Source organism: Pleurodeles waltl, chromosome 6 (genome assembly GCF_031143425.1).
Source record: "Pleurodeles waltl isolate 20211129_DDA chromosome 6, aPleWal1.hap1.20221129, whole genome shotgun sequence".
In the NCBI taxonomy this organism is placed as follows: domain Eukaryota; kingdom Metazoa; phylum Chordata; class Amphibia; order Caudata; family Salamandridae; genus Pleurodeles; species Pleurodeles waltl.
The window spans coordinates 885,046,166-885,066,529 of record NC_090445.1 but is presented as its reverse complement, the minus strand read 5'-3'; the positions used below and the strand labels follow the sequence as shown (position 1 = coordinate 885,066,529).

The following is a 20,364-nucleotide window of genomic DNA, read 5'->3' as shown; positions in this document are numbered from 1 at the left end:
GTAATGCTGAGTTTGAGATTTTTGTAATAAAGTCCTTTAACTTTGATTGATTTAGAACTCCGTTATTGAGTGGTTTGTCATTATTCTGTTACTGTGCTGAATTCATTTTATTGGGCCTAAATTGGAAGGGGTGGACACTCATCGCAAGATGAAGGGTGCAGAAGCCAACTCGCCAGAGGTAGATTTTGTGGTAAAAATATTGCGGGTCATTCGAATATTGGGGTTTGGGTCCTGCAGTGCCTGTCGTACAAATTATTCTTAATTCAGGTCCCTTACAGATAGATGTGTAAAATTGAAAATGGATCTTTTGTAGAAAAGGTATCTCTCTCTCTCATATGCAATGCCGGGTGAGCTTCCCCTCAATCCAAGGATGCATTATTGCTAGTTTTATTCACAGGCTGTCTCGTACCAGTCAGCAGCTTCGCCACTTTCCGGGTTCCTCCTCCTCAGCCGCCCCCAAGGCAGCATCTGTGCTCTCATTTCACAATGGAGCTCGGCTTTCCTGGCCGCCTTGAGGAGGATTACCTCGATTGCCACACACTGATGTTTCTTTCTCTTTTCGGCAACACCGTAGCACTTAAAATAACTGCTTTTTAGAACATAAAAAAGAAAGTAGGACACACAAGACTAAGCTCTTTGCAGAGTCCTCGCATCTGTGTAACATGCTGAAAAACAGACACTGACCCAAGCCCATCACCTTACTGGATTCCCCCTCATTCTTCCACCAGCGGTCCCTTTCAGGGTCGATTTCTTCCCTGTTTTCTTATTTTGTCAGTGTTTTTGCGACTTTATCTTCCTCTTTCGATCCTTCTTTTGTGTTTTTTCACCTTTTTGTTGTTGTTGCTCTGAGTCTAAGCCTGATGAGGAAAAGCACGTTCAGGTCTCTTAAAATGAGTGCCGAGGATCCTTGCAGCCCCTCGCTCAAATTAAGCACTGGAGAAGAGACCGTTGACAAATGACCCTCATGGCGATTCTGGTACTTGAGTGCTTGATGACGCTTCTTCACAACACACACAGTTAGCATAGAGCGATTTACAGGCTTACATTCCAGGGAAAAGCATGTTCAAACTTCGGATGACTGTTGGTGTGGCGTCATATTATCACAGGAAGCTTGTTTATAGAGGCTACAAATCGTTGAGGGTGACAGACTCCCTTCTAAAGGAGCTGTGTCTAGTTCAGCCTAAAAGGCCAGGAAGTTCCAAACCTGTTGTGAAAAGAGCAAGGCCAAAAGGGTACCACAGTCACCATGAAGGTACGGTTTCCAAAGAAATGTATTTAGATTGTCTCAAACGGCTATGAGTAACAATTTACAAATATTTAAATTAATTCTATTTTATCTAATTGACATTATATGGTTAGAATTACATATATATTTTTACATTTGTAAGATCGCTTCCTTTGCAGCATTAGTTCAATAGTAGCAGCTAGGAAGCTGAAAGCTCTATTAACTATACTTGATTTTGTAACAATATGGTCATTCTCCATACAAATAAAGTCATTGGCAGATTAAGGTTTATGCTGTCGTCTTTCCACTTTGTGTGGACTTGCCCTCATACTTGGTGTTATTGGATGTACAGTCTAGCAAGACCATCTTTTATTGACTACATAGTTTTATTAAATTTAATGTGTAATGGCAGTTGTGCCATTCATGTGAAACCTATTGTACTCTACATATTCTAAGGGACTTTAGTTGAGTCTCTCTCAGCCTTTGCCTTCTTAGCTTGGGATTCTTCAGCCTTAGGCTTGGAATATTGTCACTCACATATGTATTCAGGCCACAGGGGTATTCTGGTCTCACCTTCGTTTTGTTTGCTTTTTGGATTATCCTTCTGTCTCCATTTTAATGCATGAGGCACTATTTTACATCTTAAAGTACACCCACATCACACATTTAATTATTTCTTCTATGCATTTTATACACTAAGATGTTCCTCTTTTATTTGTTTTGAATCGCAGCAGATATTTTATTATTTGCTTCTCGCCCACAGAGGAACTGTTATCAGAAGTCTAGCACAGCTGTCAAACACATTGCTTTGCCTAAGCTTGTGTATGTAGTACTTAAGCCCATATATGAGGTTTCTCCATTAGGAAACTCACTGTTTTGTAACCGGCTACTTATGTATTACTTTCCCATTCTGTAATTTACAATGCATGGCATTTACCAGAAGCTTACAGAAAAAAAAGTATGGTGGCTTAGTCTGTTTGTAAAAGGTGCATTTTTGTTAAGGAGTACATTCCTGTTGCCTTTGTAATCTTATCTTGTATTTTATTCAGTTTATTGACTCCTGTCACAGTCTTAGTTCTAGTAGGATTCGTAAAAGCCAAGGAACTTTGGTATTATGGTGATTTCCTTCCCCATGAATCTTTTAATTGTTTAAATGGATACTGGAATTAACCCCAGGGTATTTGTATGTTACAAGGACTCCCCTTTTAGCAGTTGTGGCTCGCTCCAAGCAGAAGGGGCGGGTGGCACCCGCACGGGGTGAGGGCGAGTGGGCAGAGAAGAATTAAATTACATTTTTAAAAAATAATAAGGGGGGAAAAAAACACTTACCTTACCACTGCCCACTGCTCCACTCATCCGTCTCCTCGCTGCAGGCAGGCTCCCAACCTGCCCTGTGCCAATCCTGACGCTGCTTAGAGCAGCATTAGGATTGGCTGGGGGCGCTCCCAGGCAGACTAGGAGCCTGTGCAGGCCCTCTCCTGCCCAGCATCTGTGTTGCTGAGCTTGAGAGAGCCCTGTGCGCATGTGGGTTTGGTCAAACACATATTTGCTCTGAGGGAGAGTGCACAGCACTCCCCCTCACTGCTTGTCACCCCAGGTCCGCCCCTTCCCCAAAAAACAATCATAAACCGTTTGTCGTTTTTTGGGAAAAGGTTTGCAGGGGTGGGGGACAGGGACGCTCCTCCACCCTTATGGAGGAGCTGCCCCTGCCTTTCAGCATGCAATAAAATAGTGGTTTGTCGTGGGCACTCGGAATTTGATTTGCACACCGTTTTCACGTGCCCACTTGCATTTCTGAGTACTACTAGGAAAAATGAGGAGGGGGCCCCCCTTGAGTGTGGCAGTGAATAAATAACCCCTGAGAGCCCAGGAGCCTTGCTTCATGCACTGTAGTTCTGCAAGATGGTGTGGGGAGGAGCGAGTGATGGAGCAGTTAACTGTTTATAGTGGTGCCGTTTGCGCCAGGTGAGTTATTTGCTACCGTTATGCATTACAGGAGAGAGACGGGACGTGGGCACTGCCATCCATTCGAGGTAGCACTTCTGCATGTTTGTGTCTACAGAGTTTTTGCTGATTCTCATTTACTATATATCTGAAGAGGTGATGGTGTCAACCTTTCACTATAGTAACTTGAACATCAGCCAGGAAATTGGATGGCTCCACGAAGAGGAATATAAATGATTTTAAGTGTTCCCCCCCCCCCCCCCCCCCCCGAACCTTCCTCCGGGATGGTAACATAACCAGGAGTATTTAACCTAAATTATCCAAACATGTCTGGAATGTTCACTGTAGGGGACAGAGCCGGTGGTTCTAGAGCTTTTCAAACTGGTTTCAATTTGTTGCAGAGAAAAACAGTTTTTTCCCCCACTTGATGATCATCTAGGAAGATAGAAGGCGGGTGAGACGGTCAGATGAAAGAAACTGTTTCCATTCCAAAATATGAAGCTGAAATAAAGAACTGCTTCAAGTCACTAGCAAGGAAGAGCAGAATCGCAGTCTATGACAAACCAAAGTGGTCCTGTGTAGCATGAGAAAATTCGTAGCAAGTAAAGTAAATAGCAAACCTTTCAGTCTGGCAGTGATCGAATTCTCTGGGCGTCACCTAAGTAGATGCATCTCTGTCTACTGCTGTCCCGTCCTCATGGAGTGCAATAGTGATTGGAATGTGTATCCTGCCATTGGACCGAGCCTGGAGTTCCGCTCTAGCATTATCCGAGCCCAGAACTTACCCTCCCGTTTGTATTTTGTTTCAGAAATGACGCTCTCCTCCCAGCCAGAGTCTCCAGAGAGCCCGTCTGTTTCTGCTGCCACAGAGGACCCGGGGCAGAGGATGCTGGAGAAGAGGTCGAAGATCCTCGAGGAGCTAAAGCAGACGGAGAAAGATTATGTGCGAGATTTGGAAATGTGCGTGGAGCAGATCATGGTCCCTTTGCAGCGCTCCCAGGTACGACATATGAATCATAGAAGAGAGTGATGGGCTGCTCTTTCCTGACCCAGCTTGCCACGAGCTAATCCATCATATCTTTGAGAGCCGTGAACTGGATTCCCGGAGGAATAGCCTCCTTCACCTGAAGCTCTTGGATTTCTGCCAAGGGAATGGCCCTCACTGTTATTGGTGCTGCTCAGGAAATATCAAAACACTGCTAGGGCTCTTTAGGGAAAAAGATGACTTGAATTAGTTCTTTTTGAGAGCCAGATCTTAAATGAGTGCTACTTACTAGTAAACAGCAGTTTGCTGTGCACACTTTGTTCCCTGTATTGCCCTTGGTATTTTTTGTTGTTGTGACAGTGTGCGTCTCAGATTATTGCTGTACATTGGCAGTATACATTTGGCACGCTCTGTAAAACTGTACTCACCTTTGAAGCTTTGCCATTGGTGCAGATTGCCAGCAGCATGTAAGCTAGAATACATGACTGGTTGTTCTTGTATTTTTGGAATGACAGCTCGCAGGAGGCCTTTTACATCCTCAGATTTGTAGTGTGCTGCAAAAGCTAAGATAACTACCCCCTCAGCTCTCTGCTCCTCTGTCACAATGTTTGTGTGAAAATGTGCTGTCTAATGGCAAATTGCCATGTAGAGTGCTGCCACAAATAATCTACTTTGGTGATCAGCTCAGAAATGGCTTTTTAATGCATGCACAATCCTAAAGCATGGCAAGGTACATTTCAACTTTCCTTTTGTGCAGTAGGAACAGCAGACATCTACCTAGGACTTGTAGGTGGAATTTTTACAGTACCAAACTGATATGCAAAAACAAACATGCTGGGCTAAAAAAGGGGGATAGAGTATCCCTAAAGAGCAGTGTACCATGTCCTGTAGACGAGTTCTCCTCATATATTAGCAGTCATGTATATTTTAAGACTGATCCCCTGTGTCTTGTTAATTTCAACACCCAAGACCTTGAAAAAGACATGCTTTTATATCACTCAACTGGGCTTGCTGCCAGTCCCATATTTGTTAGCCACTTCCAGTGCCTTTTGTACTTGCTCTTATTGTGCCCAACTTTAATCGTGCAGTTACCTCCTGTATTTTGCAGTCTTGTAGTGAATCTTAACGAAGTGTTCTGTAATTTAACTGGCTGCCCATTGTGAAATTCCCAACTTAAAGATGTGTTCTTTTACTCTAATTTTCAGGCACAGAATATTGACTTTGAAGGACTGTTTGGAAATATACATGCTGTATTGACTGTCTCCAAGATGCTTCTAAGTTCTTTTGAAGCCTCCGACTCCATAGGTAGGAATTATTAATTTAGTTCTTATAGCACAAGGTAACTTTTTCTTAGAATTATGGTGTACGGGTAAAGGATAATCTGTGAATTCGTGTTTGGATGGTGTGTGATGTTTTGTGTGTCTGTGCACAGGGTAATAGTCTTCATTAGGAAACCTACGTGAGTTAATTTGTAACAGGTTGATTCTGGATGTCTGCACCACAAACAGAGGCTCCACTGGAGAGGAAGACTCTCACCGCTAATCTCACTGCAGATGAATAGGGGTCCACCCAAGCGGTCAAGGGAGATGAACCACTCTAAGCCCTCTCCCGGGCTGCGCCTGCAGTGGATGCAGTCTCCGATGCATAGGTCCTCTTCAGTGATACTATTTCAGAGGCCTAGGCACTCACCTTTGGCTATCACTGTAAGGAATGCCTTCTCCATTGCTTTGACTGCTCACTAGTCAGGCCTCTTTGAATAGGCAGATGCCCATCCCCTCAAATGAGAAGATGTGTTTTCCACAACCATGGCCCCCTACAGTGATGTCATGCGTACACGTCTGATGCTGTCATTGTAGAGTATGACCTCTTCATGCACACTCAACTCTCCAGTGATGTCGCTTTGTAGCGTTCAGGTGCCTGTTTCTCTGACACTTGGGAGTATGCTGTCTCTAAAGCATTGACTCTGCTCTATTGATGTCCAGAGGTCGGTGTCTAGACTTGTGTTGGTGGGAAATAAGTGCTGGTGAAACATTTGAAACTCGGATGCCTTGGGAGTCTTGGTGACTTGACAGCACATATTTTACCTTATTTTGCAGGCCCAGTTTTCCTGAAGCATAAGACCGAGCTGGAGGATGTCTACAAAGAGTACTGCCAGAACCACGAGGAAGCAATAGCTTTACTCGAGGCTTATGAGAAAGATGAGAAAATCCAGAAGCACGTCCTTGAGTACCTCGAGGTCTTGAAGTATGAGCATGATTTCAAAGCAGCAGTTCCCTGCTTTTCCTTGCTTTTTCATTTCTCCTGTGTCCGCACTGTTAGACACATCCTAATTTTAATTCCCAATCCTTTGATTTTCATTCTTGTTCTCTGTATGTTGTCATTCAAAACCTCGAAGGTTTTTAATCAAACTACGGAAGATGAAATAATAATTGTGGGAGGGAGATTGTAAGATGGAAAGGGGATGAATTTGAGCCGAGATGCCTCACACACAAGAAAGGCCTTTGAAACCGGAAGAAGCACATCCTCATGCTGATCTAGGTTGTTGTGTAATAGGAGTGAGCATGGAGAACTGTAGTTTAGTGATAGGCCTTGACATTCAGGAGGAAGCAATATCCATTTTTTTTGCTGCTGTCAATCACTGGTGGAAATTCAGAAATTGTACATCTTAAGGCAGGTCAGTATCCCTGTGAATTACGTTTAGCTGAAAGTGTAGTTGTTCACTTATAGTGCCTACGCGATAAGCAACTAAGTTTGCCCTGCCGCAAAAAACCTTTCAAAGGCTCTGACTCATCTTAAATGTCTTCACGTCTGCTATGTGCCGCCCATCTGTGATGGCCTGTCACTGCTGGTGGAGATGGGTACCTGTGCTATTCTATACACACTGCTTCACGGTCAAGATGTTCTTTAGAAATGTTAGCCATTCTGCATTCAGTACCTAAAGAACCTTTGCCAAAAGCTTATTACTAAGTTTTGTTTTCTTGCTTTTTAAAAAAAAACTGGGATGCCTCTTGAATCCTAAAACCTTAGTCTTTAAACTTGACTCACCTTAATCATTTCCAATTATCTTCTCAGAGTACCCCTCCTCCCAGGTGGCATCCTATTAGGTTTAGGCCTTTATTTTAGCAAGGTATCTGCTGACGTCCTTCAATGTTGGGACAGAAAAGACTAGCCTAAGGCGCAGGCCTGAAGCATGTACTACCTTATAACTCTAGTTCCCATCGGGCTGCTTCTCTGCACCGTTTTAAAAAGTTCACACGTTTATTCTATTTTAAATATGGAACACCCAAAAGTCCAAGAGGAAATCCTCCAGGTCAGCTCACTTTAGGCAGATGAGTGAAGTGCTCAAAGGCGATCTGAATACAGAGCCTTGCAAGTTTTTATTTGACATCTGAACACTACACATTATGTTCCGATTAGCTTTTGTAGTCAAGATGGGAAGAGACGGCTGTTGCACCACTGTTTACTTTACCAGGAGTAATGAAATACTTTGTTTCAAAGTCTGGATGAGAACAAAAGACAGTAAGAAAGAGAATAAAGCAAGGTGTAAATCTGGAATCACATGCAATCAAAATGGTAGAAGAGGTAGGAACCTAATTGAGCAAGTTCAAGTAAATGAAGAAAGGGTCCCCGATTTTTCAGATAGTTCTTATTTCTTCCTTATATTTTATAGATTGCCATTCAAAATACAAACCTGATGTTAGTGAGGTCAATCCAGTCTTTCTGGCAAGGTTCTATTAAAGTTTGAGCAACTCTTAGTGTTGCAATACTGACTACTGATAAAAAACACAAAGCTAAACTGTGCACAGTTCCACCCGAGAAGCGACCGAGTAACTTATTAGTGTTAGAATTAGATCATTTTACTTTTGAGCTAATTGTAGTACTTAATTGATCCTTAATCTGACTCCAATAGATTTGTAAAGCCAGACAGGAAATAAACGTGTGTTCCACAAACTATGTGGAGTACGTTTTTCCACATTTTACACTAATTGATGTTTCCACAATTGATCTAGTAATGAATCATCGTTTACAGTTGGTATTTGCTTCCTGGTCATGGTAGTCCTCTAAGATCTGCTTTAGCAGTTTGTTTGAACTACTGCAGGTGCATCGTTTGTATTGTTTCATCCTTTCAAGAGTCCTTAAAGAGCCGCACTCTGTCACTAGTAACACTGCTATAACATGATGGGGGTAGATGCGCGGAGGATGCGTCACAGTATTATTCTTAGGGTTTAAGTCGACAAGCTTCATTCAGATTGCTTGGTGAATTCCACACATCACATTGTTACTTTGAGTTGTGCCTAGTCAAGCCACTGGCAGTCTCTCTTCATTTTTGCTGGTGGTTTGACGACTAGTTTCATTCTAGCACACCTGGCAGAAAACTCTAATATTTTTTCTTCCAGCTTTGATGCTTAGGCCAGTGTACATACACTTCTAAGACTTCATCTGTAACCCTTGCATTGGAGTTAGTTTCCTTATTTATTTTTACCACACATGTAATGGAATGAAGTGTGTCTAGGTGCCAGAGTCAACAAAGGATAATTGTGTGACATGTTGATCATGGCAAGAATAAATAATCTACAAACTAATGAAATAGCCTTGTTTTCAAATCCTCTTGGAAAGAGAGCAGGGATTTGAATATGTAGTAGTATTGCTTTCCACAGGGTGAAGGGGATAGCGATGTGCGGTGTCCTGAAAATTTTCAGTCTCTGAGAGCTGCATTTTGTTCAAGGGACAAACTGCAAATTGGCCCTTCGTAAGATTCCTATAGGCTGGCCAACCCTAATTTTGTACTCCATAATTACACCTATGTAATGCAGTCCGTAGCTTAAAACTGACGTTACCTCTCAAAAGAAGCCAATAAATAACCTTTCGCAGCTGAGATACAGGATCTGATTTGTGATGACCAAATTTAAGGCGTACACAGCATCATTTCATAAACTTTGCAATTTGGTCATTCTGGAAGTCTTCCATAGAGTAGACTGATCTAAGTTTCTCAAATATCCTATTTCATTTCCATATCCAGGACATGATTTACCAACCGAAACTAGACTGAATTTAAATCCTTCGTACTACATCGTTTTTTTGCTTACATCAGCATTGTCTTCGCATATAATATGGTTCCCAAATATATGTATGTTATAGTTTTAAGCCTAGCAAAGCATGCTAACGAACATTTAAACTCCACCTTCAAATGAGAGATTGCAGTCTCCAACTGACCTGTGTTGCACTGTCAACAGTAGAATTTATTTTTAGCACATCACTTTATTCATCATACATGTCGGATTCTTTCTATTCCTTTGTAAGTTTGTTCACGTTGCTCCTACAAATAATAAATAGACAGAGGATTCCTTCACTAAAGTGCCTGTACGTTTGTGAATCTTGCAGAAACGCTTGTTAAATATTGCCTAAAATGAATTAAATAAACTTCTTGTCATCCAGGCCTACAGTACACAAACCCTTCCTTCTAACATTTGTTGTACTTCGACATGAACGTGGAGCTGCTTGCACCCAACTGCTTTAAGTGGTTTCTTATAGCTGAAAGGACTCAAAGGTTTACCTAGGAGTATCTGATCTGCAGGTCTTTTGTCTTTGTGAACTGAGTGTTCTGAGGGGAAATTGTTAAACATTGTTTTATTGAGCTTCAGAAATCATTGAAGGGAAAGGAACTCAGTAGTTTGCTTAAACACATTAACAGTTTATTCTCCCCAGTATTCCTTGAGCTTTTTTGGCTCTCTGTGTTTATAAATAATTACTTCTCCACAGTAGCCCATGGGGTTGTCATCTATTCTGGACTGAAATGCACTTCCTCTGTCATATCAGCAGCAAGCCCGCCTCTTTACATTAATTGTCATGTTGTGGACAAGGCAAAACCATAATTCACAAGCATATAGTAAAGTATCCGGGCTCTTCATCACGTGGGGGAATTATATGGGTTGTGGTATGCCCTCCCTACTCAAACACTAATCCTACAAAAAGTACAACACACCTGCGGTTGGTTGCCAGACATATTGGAGTTACCATATGGTCGAATCGGATGAGGAATCATCCTATTGTGGCATGCTTCAACATTGAGTTCCCCTCAAACACTTGCAAGCACCCAAGGGTACCTCTGTCCTCTGATCGTCCCGCCACTTAGTCGGGGAAATCAGTTATGAGGTGGGGTTAGATCTTGTTAGTGCAAGGTATGTATACTGAGAATGCGTCTATGTTGACTCCCCATAAAATGATTAAAATCAAGTGGCCAAGGAACAGACCTTCCATTTCATGTCTTCATCATCCAGTGAGACCAAATTCATTAATGGTGATCCTATTACATATTTGGTGACCGCTTCTAGGAGTGTTGCCGTTTTTTTTTTGTTTAAACTCTAAAGGCTCCCTCATGACAACACTTACACTTTGGGAATTACAGTTACTGCAACTCCTCACTCTATCTTGGATCTGAGACAGCCTTCTGGTTAGGGACTTCCTGCTTGAAGACACATCCTTGTGAGCGGTATAGTAAGTGACTATTGTACCAACCACGTGCTGCAATTGAGAAGTTACTAGATTACCTACATGGATGAGTGGATGGCTAATGGGACTTGCATAGCAGGTGATGTGTATGTGAACATTCTTTAGGTGTAAAGTAAGTCTTTAAGAGGCTGCACACTCAGTTTTTTACAGCTTAAAAGTTCTCCAGGCTGAAGCTTACATTGCAAATCTTTAGTACATACTTTTTGTGGGATAGTTCATTCAGAGTTGCTTTTCTGTGTATATGCCTTGTAATCTGCTACTGTTAAATTCTTCTCATCAAATTCTTTTTTCGTTCTTTTTCATGTCTTGTCTCCTTTACCCCAGGGCTATGTACCGTGAGTGGTAAGTATTCGTAATCTTATCTGCCATTCCACTTGTCAAATAAAATATCTGGAAATTTGAACCAAAAGTAGCTATTGTTGCCATAGTGGGATCCATCGTACGACTCAGTCAAAGAAGGGTAGAAAGGTCTGCACTCTACGAATGGGTTCTGAGCCAACAGTAGCAGTGCGACCTTAGAGTGGTTCGAAAACATCTAAAGCAACCAAAGTGTATGAATCCAGCTTTGCTTTACTGCGCATGAGTGATCGATGTACAAAAGCTCCTACAGGTGCGCAAACCAAACAGAATTAGGACACAGTGTTTTGTTGCCCTGCTCAGTGTGCTTGTACTGCTTTAGCTATTTGCAGGTACAAAGCCTTATTGTTATGTAGGTATAATCCAGATTACACTTTTTGAAAAGTGCCTTGAATATGTACCTTGTGGTGTAGGTAATGGTCTCCGATACCGTTTGGTGCAGTATGCGCAGAGTCTGCTTCTGGATGATGGGAAGGTGCAGTATGAATGCAATGGTTCCCTGTCTGCTGCACTTCTGCTTCTGTGTTCAGATCCTGTTTGTGTGAGAATGTTGATTCTGCAGTGAGGTTTCTTGGCCAGACTAGTGACACCGGCAAGGAAGGTAGATAGCATGTGAAGGGTGGTGAAGCACAGCAGACGATCAAAGGGGCGAGTCATCTCCAACCACAGGAGCGTCTAGTCACTGGAGTGTCACAATATCACTAGATCATCGGCCCATGCTCCCTTACCTATGGGACTTAGCCTGTTCTGTTTAGGGGATAGGTTGGTTAATCACTAGCACCATTTCAACATCCAGGTGATGCATACTGCATGTGCCTGATATGGCTTAAAATCAAGTTCTCTGGCACACTGCAGTAATAACCAAAAATCAACAAACCGCACCCTCCCCCCAACACATTGTTTAATATATTTGGGTGAACCGTGGGACCTGCTGCAGTGGCTACATTGATTGGTTTAATGGTTTATTAATCCTCTCTGCTGCAGGGGTGGTACAAACTACATTAATCTGGGATCCTTCCTCATCAAGCCTGTCCAGAGGGTTATGCGGTACCCGCTGCTTCTTATGGAACTTCTTAATGCAACTCCAGAGACCCATCCTGACAAAGCTCCACTCACCAAAGCTGTCCTTGTTGTGAAAGAGATCAATGTCAACATCAACGAGTACAAACGGCGGAAGGACCTAGGTAAGCAAGACGGGGCCTGCTGTCTCCTCTGCACTGCGTTCCGTGTTTGAAAGGGGTACTGTCTAGATTTACATATGCAGAAGTTCACTTTCTTCTAAATCCTGGGCAAACTTCCCATCCGTAAATGAAGGCTACTGGCAAGAGGGTCTTCAAAACGCAGGTCAGGGTGCTGCCTTTTTTGTACTAAGGTAGATGTAATTTGACAGTCGAACACTACACAAGTTCTCTCCTGGATGGGCTGAAGCGGCACACAATCTCAAGTGGGGGTCACTATGAGAGTGCTTGCAATGTCTGCCTCAGATAAACAAATTCTCTTCTGTCTCACCTTCTCTTAAATTACCAATGTATCTTTTGACATATTGTTTTCTTTTCCCAGTTTTAAAGTATCGCAAAGGGGATGAAGACACGTTAATTGATAAAATCTCCAAGCTTAACATTCATTCCATCATCAAAAAGTCTAACCGTGTCAGCAGCCATCTGAAGCATCTCACAGGCTTAGCCCCTCAGGTAACGAAACACACATATGACTGAATAAAAATATGATATTTGTGCCAGTTACTAAATATACTAAGCATTTCAGCCTCTTGCCACCAGCCAGCGGCTTAGTGCTATGTGCTCCTCGGCCCATCCGATAGAATATGCTTCCTTTCTGTTTTTCTTTTGCATTACTATCACTTTTCTCTAGCTGCATCAGTCTACTCGCCAGTGGTGGTCCTGCACTTTACGGTAGAGTTCCCAACAATATTGATCCTCCCTGAAGTAGACAAAAAGATGAACTTTTGTGCATTGTCGAGCCCATATGTGTTGGTTCTGCACTCCGCTAAGTGCAGCTGCTCAGTCTTGTTTCAGTACACAGGGTTCTCCTTACAGGAACGCAGAGCTCTGAGTTTGCACCAGGTGCTGCCCATGCCGTTACAGGGCAAAGAGGTGCATGATCATTGTTGCAGCATATTTTATTAATATTCTAGATAAAAAAATATCATTATGCCTATCCAACATAGTGCAAATTAAAACACACACTGATGTGATAAAATTAAAATAAATTCAAATTAAAACTGTGTGACACCATTTTCTAACTTAATTCCTTCTGCCATACTGAGGAAGCTACCTCTTGCAAATGTAATCTATACTCTCCTTTAACCACTGCTGATAGGTGAAAAGGAAAAAAGGGGAACACGTTAATGTTACAAAGCGAGTACAGTGCTTATTGGTTTTACCTTGTAAAGTTAAGAAATATGTCAACCTTAGTATAATAAATACTTTTTAATTATTGCCCTTTAGAGCTGGATTCTCTTGCATTATAGAGCCGTATTCTCATAGGAATTGGTTCAAGACAAAAACCACGAAAAGACTTTAAAGCCTCGAACATCAGGCAAAAGTGACAATTAGACACAAATGATACCAGACTCCAACTTCCGCCCTGATCCTTCACCTTTTTATCGGAGTAATGGGGATCATAGCAAAGATACTTATTTCAAATGTTGTCCATCATTAGAAGTTACATATCTGTGAGGAGCCAAACTAACATTAGGTAGGAGCTAAAATAAATCATATTTTAGTCCTTATTGATCAACTGAAATCATGATTGAAGACACGGATCAGTAGTGACATGTTTTAACTGTCGTCGTAAGTTCACAGAATGATGTGTTTTCATTAACAAGCAATGCAGCCGTGTCATAATCACAGATTCAGTTTTTTAAACTGAGCAAGTTTTCCATGGATGTTTCTTAGTCTTCTCCCATAATAGTTAGTAGAAAGACTTTGTGATTGGTTCCCATATTGCTCTGTTTTGGTGCCCCTGCTGCTAATTGCACCCACCGTTTAAGCTGTGCTTTTTTTTTTTTTTACTATATATATATATATATATATAGATATAGATATAGATATAGATATAGATATATATATATATATCAAAGAAGAAATCATTTGGCAATTTGGGATTATTTTTAGGCTAACGAAGTACAAGGTCCTAGAAGCATTTGTTGCAATGTGAGATTTAAAGGAGAAGTCTTAACAGTCTCCTTCTCCTTTTGGGCCACTGGAACCTTTTGTGTCATGTTTTTAAGGTTCAGTGGGGGCAAAACTCCCACCCTAAAATCTGGCAGCGGTCTGATGCTGTCTATTATAGCCCCTTCTCCTTCTGAGACTTCAGGAGTGCCTTCTTCCCTCATTGTTCTGCTGGTCCATATTCCTGCATTAAATGTACGCAAGGGAAGTGGAGAGGAGCCCATCGGAGAGTGTCACTGATGGATCGCTAACCCCCCCCCTTTTCCCTCCTTCACCCTCAAATGCTTCCAAAATGAAGAGACGACCAACAGAATAGGGCTTCCGGGTTCTTCTGTAGTCCCCAAAGTGATGAGGCAAGTAAATAACTTTTATGGCGGACGCCAGCGGTTAACTTTTAAGGGTTAAATCCTTCCTCCCTGAATTCAAAATTTTACAAAAAGGGCTGGATGTCACATTAGAACAAAGTTATTATCGTCGCGTTGGCTTAGGCTTGCAGAAATGTTTGCTCCCTACGGAAAATCTACAAAACAGTTGTGGTTGGTTACTAGGCATATTTGTTTACATAATTGCCATGAAAAGGGTGAATCGGAGTCCTCCAAGATCTATTATTTTGAGCCATGCAAATTTGGTTCATGCACTGGCAATCCGTGGCTTATGGAAGGATCATCTATCCCGGATTGAATATAGGTTTCCTTGCCTGGTGGAAATCCAGGGACCCAGACTGAGTCATTACTGGAAGCCTAGCAATGTCTTATTTGAACCTCAAAACAATATACAAAACTAAAGAAACAAACACCAGACACATTCACAAATGAAGAAATACTTAATTGAACACACAGATGTAGAAAATGTACAATCGTAATTTTGATGGGAAGGTTGAGGCTTTTCTAAATTGAGTTTTTAATTAAAAAAAGATGAAGCAGTATTCTAGATTCTAGCATATCACTGTCATTTTTTGCTCCTAATGTGTCTTCTCTCTTTGTCGGTACTACAGTTCAGGCCACGCATTGTCCGTACTATATTCTGTTTACTGTGCCGTGGTTGCTCAAAAGACCAACTTAATTTTTAGCCTCCTGTTTCAAATTCTTTCACATTCACAAAAGTTTTCAAATTTTGTATTTTCACAGTTCTTTTTTACGTGCATATATTTCATTAATCTGCTAATATTATGTAATTTTCTAAACATTTGCTGACGCCCCTGAGTAGGAGTTGCGGACCACAGGTTAAGAACTTCTGTCCTACCTCATTGTTTGATGTATAAACATAGGAATGAAGCTACTAAATTCGTTTTACATATAATTAATTATACCTCCTGACAGGTCTCGTTATTACATAATTCTTCCAAATCTTTATTTTTCTAAGGAATTAAATGAGTTCCTCCAGCCATGATTTGATCCACGCAAGTCAGGTGCCCACTCCTCTAAGGTCTTTTAATGGCCCAGCTCTTTAGTACAATTGTTATATCTGTTAACAGATAGTTTTAGCTCTTTGAGAGACAGTATCCATTCTTCTGTACTGAAAAGAGCAGGCTTTTGGCCAGCTCCCTTCAGCCTTTGGCTTTCATGTCTTTTCTATGATTTGCCTTTGCTTCGGCTGTCCATCAAAGCCATGCAGTTTTGTGAATGTGTACATTGTCCCATTTTTATTCCCACTAGTGGTTACTGATGGACAACAAATAGATCTAATACTGTGAAGTAGTCTCAGTTGCACATTCCTTTATTTTTCCTTTGCTGTCATGATAAACATTTGTTGGCTTTAGAGACTGTTTTGCTCACAAAGTAAAGCTGCACATGCACCTTGGCTTTTGTGAAAGCGGAACCTTGTATCCCAAAATGTAAGATTCCCCAAAATTCAGATCACCCTAAAGTTCTCACTGATGATTCCGCTCCCAGTTTGATCTTGAACTAAAGACACCCATCTCAGCATTAAGCCCAACTTTAGTTTAGCAGAGTAGGAAATAAGTACTAGGACCACTCAATAACCAAGTTCTAGATGAGGGTAAAGTAAAGGGTTTTATTACAAAATCTCATAATTAAGCAAATACAGAGTAAATGTGAAAATGCCATAAAGGCTCAAATGCAAAGCACATAGATAGAAATCAGAAATGGACAGCATCCATGGTAGAGAAGGAAAGTCAGCTCGCTCACGCAGAACCAAGGGGTTCTTATACACAATTCTTGCTTTACAAATGAAAGAAATTTCAATTTCATCATGGTATGACCAAAAGATAACTCAGATTGGGCAAATTAGATTATGAATAGCCATTTTAAGGCCTATAACGCTATCCCTTTTCCTAAGAAAACTTCGAGCATCATCAGCAAAACATTGTACTAGGAATTTCAACTAATGTGCAACATTTCTAAACAAGAGTATAGACAAGTGAAAGAGTGCTAAACCCACCAATGGAACTACTGCGAAAGGACCTTGAGCACTTGCAACATTAAGAATTTCAGAAAATTCATCCACAATACATGAACATTGAGGAAAAATCCATTACACCATTTAGTCTATGCTCTGAAGAGCTGTGAAAGGGTAAATACACAGCAGAATGGGTTGGGAGGGGAAAGTGACATCAGTGAGATGACAATGCAGCATCAGAAAAGCATCCATGTTAATTTAAAATAGAGTTTTCAATAAAATGTGGCCTAATTAAAATACATTAATAAACACACATCTGCACGTTATTTTACACTTGTTTGAATTGCATTCATGTGAATTCTATATTATCACATTGGATCCATTGTTAGAATCATTATTCATCAACATTTGCCACAAAAATGCAAATCTTAAAGCACTTCAACACTTTCCCAAAGATCGAGTGGAAATACTATTAAAGTATCTGCTTGTACAATCTATTATTGTGTATGCCTTTAACCTTTTTGCTGCAAGCCCTTTCTCTCACTCTTTCTCCGTTCCTCCACCCCTATGTGTTAAGCCTTTTTTTGGCTGTTTGGGGTAGTTCGCACTTAGGCTCCATAACCTTTTGTCCACATCCGCATTCTTTTTTTTCCAACGTCTTGGGATTCTAAAGGTACCCAGGATTTGTGGATTCCCCTAGAGGGGACTGAGAAATTAGCCAAAATGTAGCTAAATTATATATATATATTTTTAAGTAAAATGGGAAAGAAGTGCTGCAGAAGAAAGTGTCTTTTTTTCTCCCTGCAAATTGCACCAGCAAAAGGTTTGCTGTGCAAAAATCACCATATTCGCAGTTTTCAGGAACTGGCAGACTTGTTTCAGAAAACCACATTTTTTAAAACAGTTTTAGCATTTAGCGGGAGCTAGGCCATTTTTCTTATTTATTTGTGTGCTTTGAACATCCTACCAGTTTGTGGTGGAAACCGGTGCGAAAGCCATGGTAGATCCAGGAAGGCTGGAAAACCAGACAAAATTCTGAATTCAGCATAGGGTAGTTTGTGTAGATCCTTCAAAGTTTTCGTAACAAAACTAAGGGCCTGATTACAAGTTTGGCAGAAAGGGTACTGATGTGAATACAGCGGCATGGGGAAAGAAGCTGTCAGAGCGGTACAGACAAGGTTTCCGTCATCCAGATTATGAAGTGCCTTTCCGTCGAGCTGGCCATGGCAGGGAAGACCGCCTTCTTCGAAACGGTGGCATTGAGGGAAATGGAGTGCAAGCTCCACCATTTCCTTCTTTTCCCTTCTGTTCCTGATGGGGACCCCTTCGTCCAGGGCCCTCCCTCACACCAGCAACTTGAACCCAAAGAAGACAAACCTGTGGCGGCTGAAATCCAAATAAGAACGTTTCACACTTTTCTGCCATTACCTGGACTGGGCACATATGGTCCGGACTCCAGCAATGGAAATGTACTTGTACAAGGCATTTTTTCATGTGTCATGCATATATGTACATTTTAAACTTATTAGTCAAAATGTACACACCTGCATCAACACATATGGAAAATATATCTTGAATTCTAGCCACGTCCTGTGCTGGTCCCCTGCCATCAGAACCACCACCCCCTGGGCCTGTAGTGACATCAAAATATAGCGGGCAAGAGACCACCGACTCCAGGGAGTACTTGGGACCGCTGCTGCAGCAGAATCGCGATAAGACTGCCAAACTCTTAATCAGGGCCTAGGTGTATAAAAAAACAAACAAAAAAAATTTGTAGGAGAAAAACTGCCTTGTTGTGACATTTTCATTTGTAACTTCTCATCACGATGTCCAATTTACAAAAGCCATATACCATCACATCTTCTAGACCCTTCTGGTTGCAGGGATATATAGGGTTTGTTGGTTTGCCAGATACTTCAGGTACCCAGAACCAGTAACTTTCACCAGGTTGTTACACAGAATCCCTTGCAAACCTCAAACTTTGACTAAACGCACAATTTTCTCACATTTCTGTGATAGAAAGTTTTGGAATCTGTTGGGAGCTACAAACTTCCTTCCACCCAGCATTCCCCTAAGTCTTCTGATAAAAATGGTAATACACTTGTGTGAGTAGGCCTAGTGCACGTGGCAGGAAACTGCCCAAAACGCAACATGGACTCATCTCATTTTCCCACTGAAAACTGACCTTTTTTTTGGCAATGTGCCTAGCTGTGGACTTTGGGCCAGAGCTCAGCCGGCACCTTGGGAAACCTAGCAAACACAATTTTTTTAAAAACTAGACACCTAGGTGAATGCAGGATGGGTTGACTTGCGTGACTCTCACCAGGTTGTGTTACCCAGAATCTCTTGCAAACCTCAAACTTTGACTAAAAAACACATTTTCCTCACATTTCTGTGATGGAAAGCTCTGGAATCTGTGGGGAGGCACAAACCTCCTTCCACCCATCATTCCCCTAAGTCTCTGATAAAAATGGTACCTCACTAGTGTGGCTAGGCCTAATGCCCACAACAGAGCAGATCAAACCAATGTCATTGCCGGTCCCTTTCCAAGGACTCCCACTGATGTTAGTTTGATATGTTCCTGTTGCGGGCACTAAGCCCAGCCATACGAGTAGGGCAGCATTTTTATTGGGACAGGTGGGTAAACACTGAATGGTAGGAATTCTGTGGATTCCCTCCGATTCTGGAAGAATATCGCACAGAAATGCAAGGAAAATGTGTGACCAATCAAAGCTTGAGGTTTGCAGGGCACTGTGGGTATGAAAACTTTGTGATTCACGAAAGGCCACCACCGTATACTCTCATGGTGTCTAGTTTTCAGAAATACCTAGGTTTGGTAGGATTTCCTGGATGGCTGCTGAACCCAGGCCCAAAAAACTGCAGCTACCCCTTTTGTTGATGGTGCCAGATTGTCTTTGACCCCATACCTTTGCAAATACTAGGCCCACCCACATAGGTGAGGTACAATTTTTATCTGAAATTCTCCTGTCTGAAAATTTCATAGTTAGAAGTCCATCGCTACTCAAGGCACTGCACTGTCCCTTCTGAAGCTTTCTACAGGCAAGCTCTTTAGAATAACCTTGATGATTAGGGCGGATTGTTTCACAAGCAACAGTGTCCACTTTAAACAATTCCTTGAACAACTGCATACCAGTGTAGAAGTTGTCTACATATGGTGAACTTTGTTAAAAAGTCCTCTATCAAGTTCTCATACAATATTTTCACTTACTCCAAATGTGGACAGACAACCAGGGGGTTCAAAAGAACAATCCTTGCCAGTGTATTCCTTAAAATCAGACATGTACAGTACTACTCTGACAGTATATACATCGTAATTCCATAACGTGCCCTCTTACTAGGAATGTACTGCCTAAAAACCATACGGCTCTTGAACAGGACCAAAGATTCTTCCACAGTTACTTCCTTCCCTGAAACATAGATCTCTGAAAAGCAATCTACAAAATAATCATGGACAGGCTGAATCTTGGAGAGACTGTCACAATCAGGAAAATCCAGAGGAAATGCTGACACGTCATCAAAATACAGCAACTGAAGCAGAAGCAAATACTCATCATGACTCATGGTTGTAGGAAATATTGCTGTTGCCGTCAAGGGACTAGTAGACCAATGTGAAGACAGCGACTGCTTCCTTTTTTTAGCCCATCAAAAATGTTACATCCAATAACTTCTTCAACCCAACCAGATTTGTGGGAGTCGACCGGCTAGCTCTTGAGTGGGGCTTAGGTCTGGCACAGATGTGCCTCAAATACTGTACGCAGTACAGTTTAGTCTGG

At 41.6% G+C, this 20,364-nt stretch overlaps 1 protein-coding gene across 3 annotated transcripts in view; it reads left to right on the top strand.

Moving 5' to 3' along the window:
- Positions 1-20,364, top strand: part of DNMBP (dynamin binding protein) — a 469,368-nt gene that overhangs the window by 409,378 nt on the left and 39,626 nt on the right. For all 3 annotated transcript variants that reach the window (XM_069239684.1, XM_069239685.1, XM_069239687.1), the window contains 6 exons: positions 3,979-4,169; positions 5,360-5,459; positions 6,251-6,398; positions 10,989-11,006; positions 12,006-12,205; positions 12,582-12,712. In XM_069239684.1, coding sequence (XP_069095785.1) covers positions 3,979-4,169; positions 5,360-5,459; positions 6,251-6,398; positions 10,989-11,006; positions 12,006-12,205; positions 12,582-12,712 — 788 coding nt within the window. The remainder of the gene's footprint in view (positions 1-3,978; positions 4,170-5,359; positions 5,460-6,250; positions 6,399-10,988; positions 11,007-12,005; positions 12,206-12,581; positions 12,713-20,364) is intronic.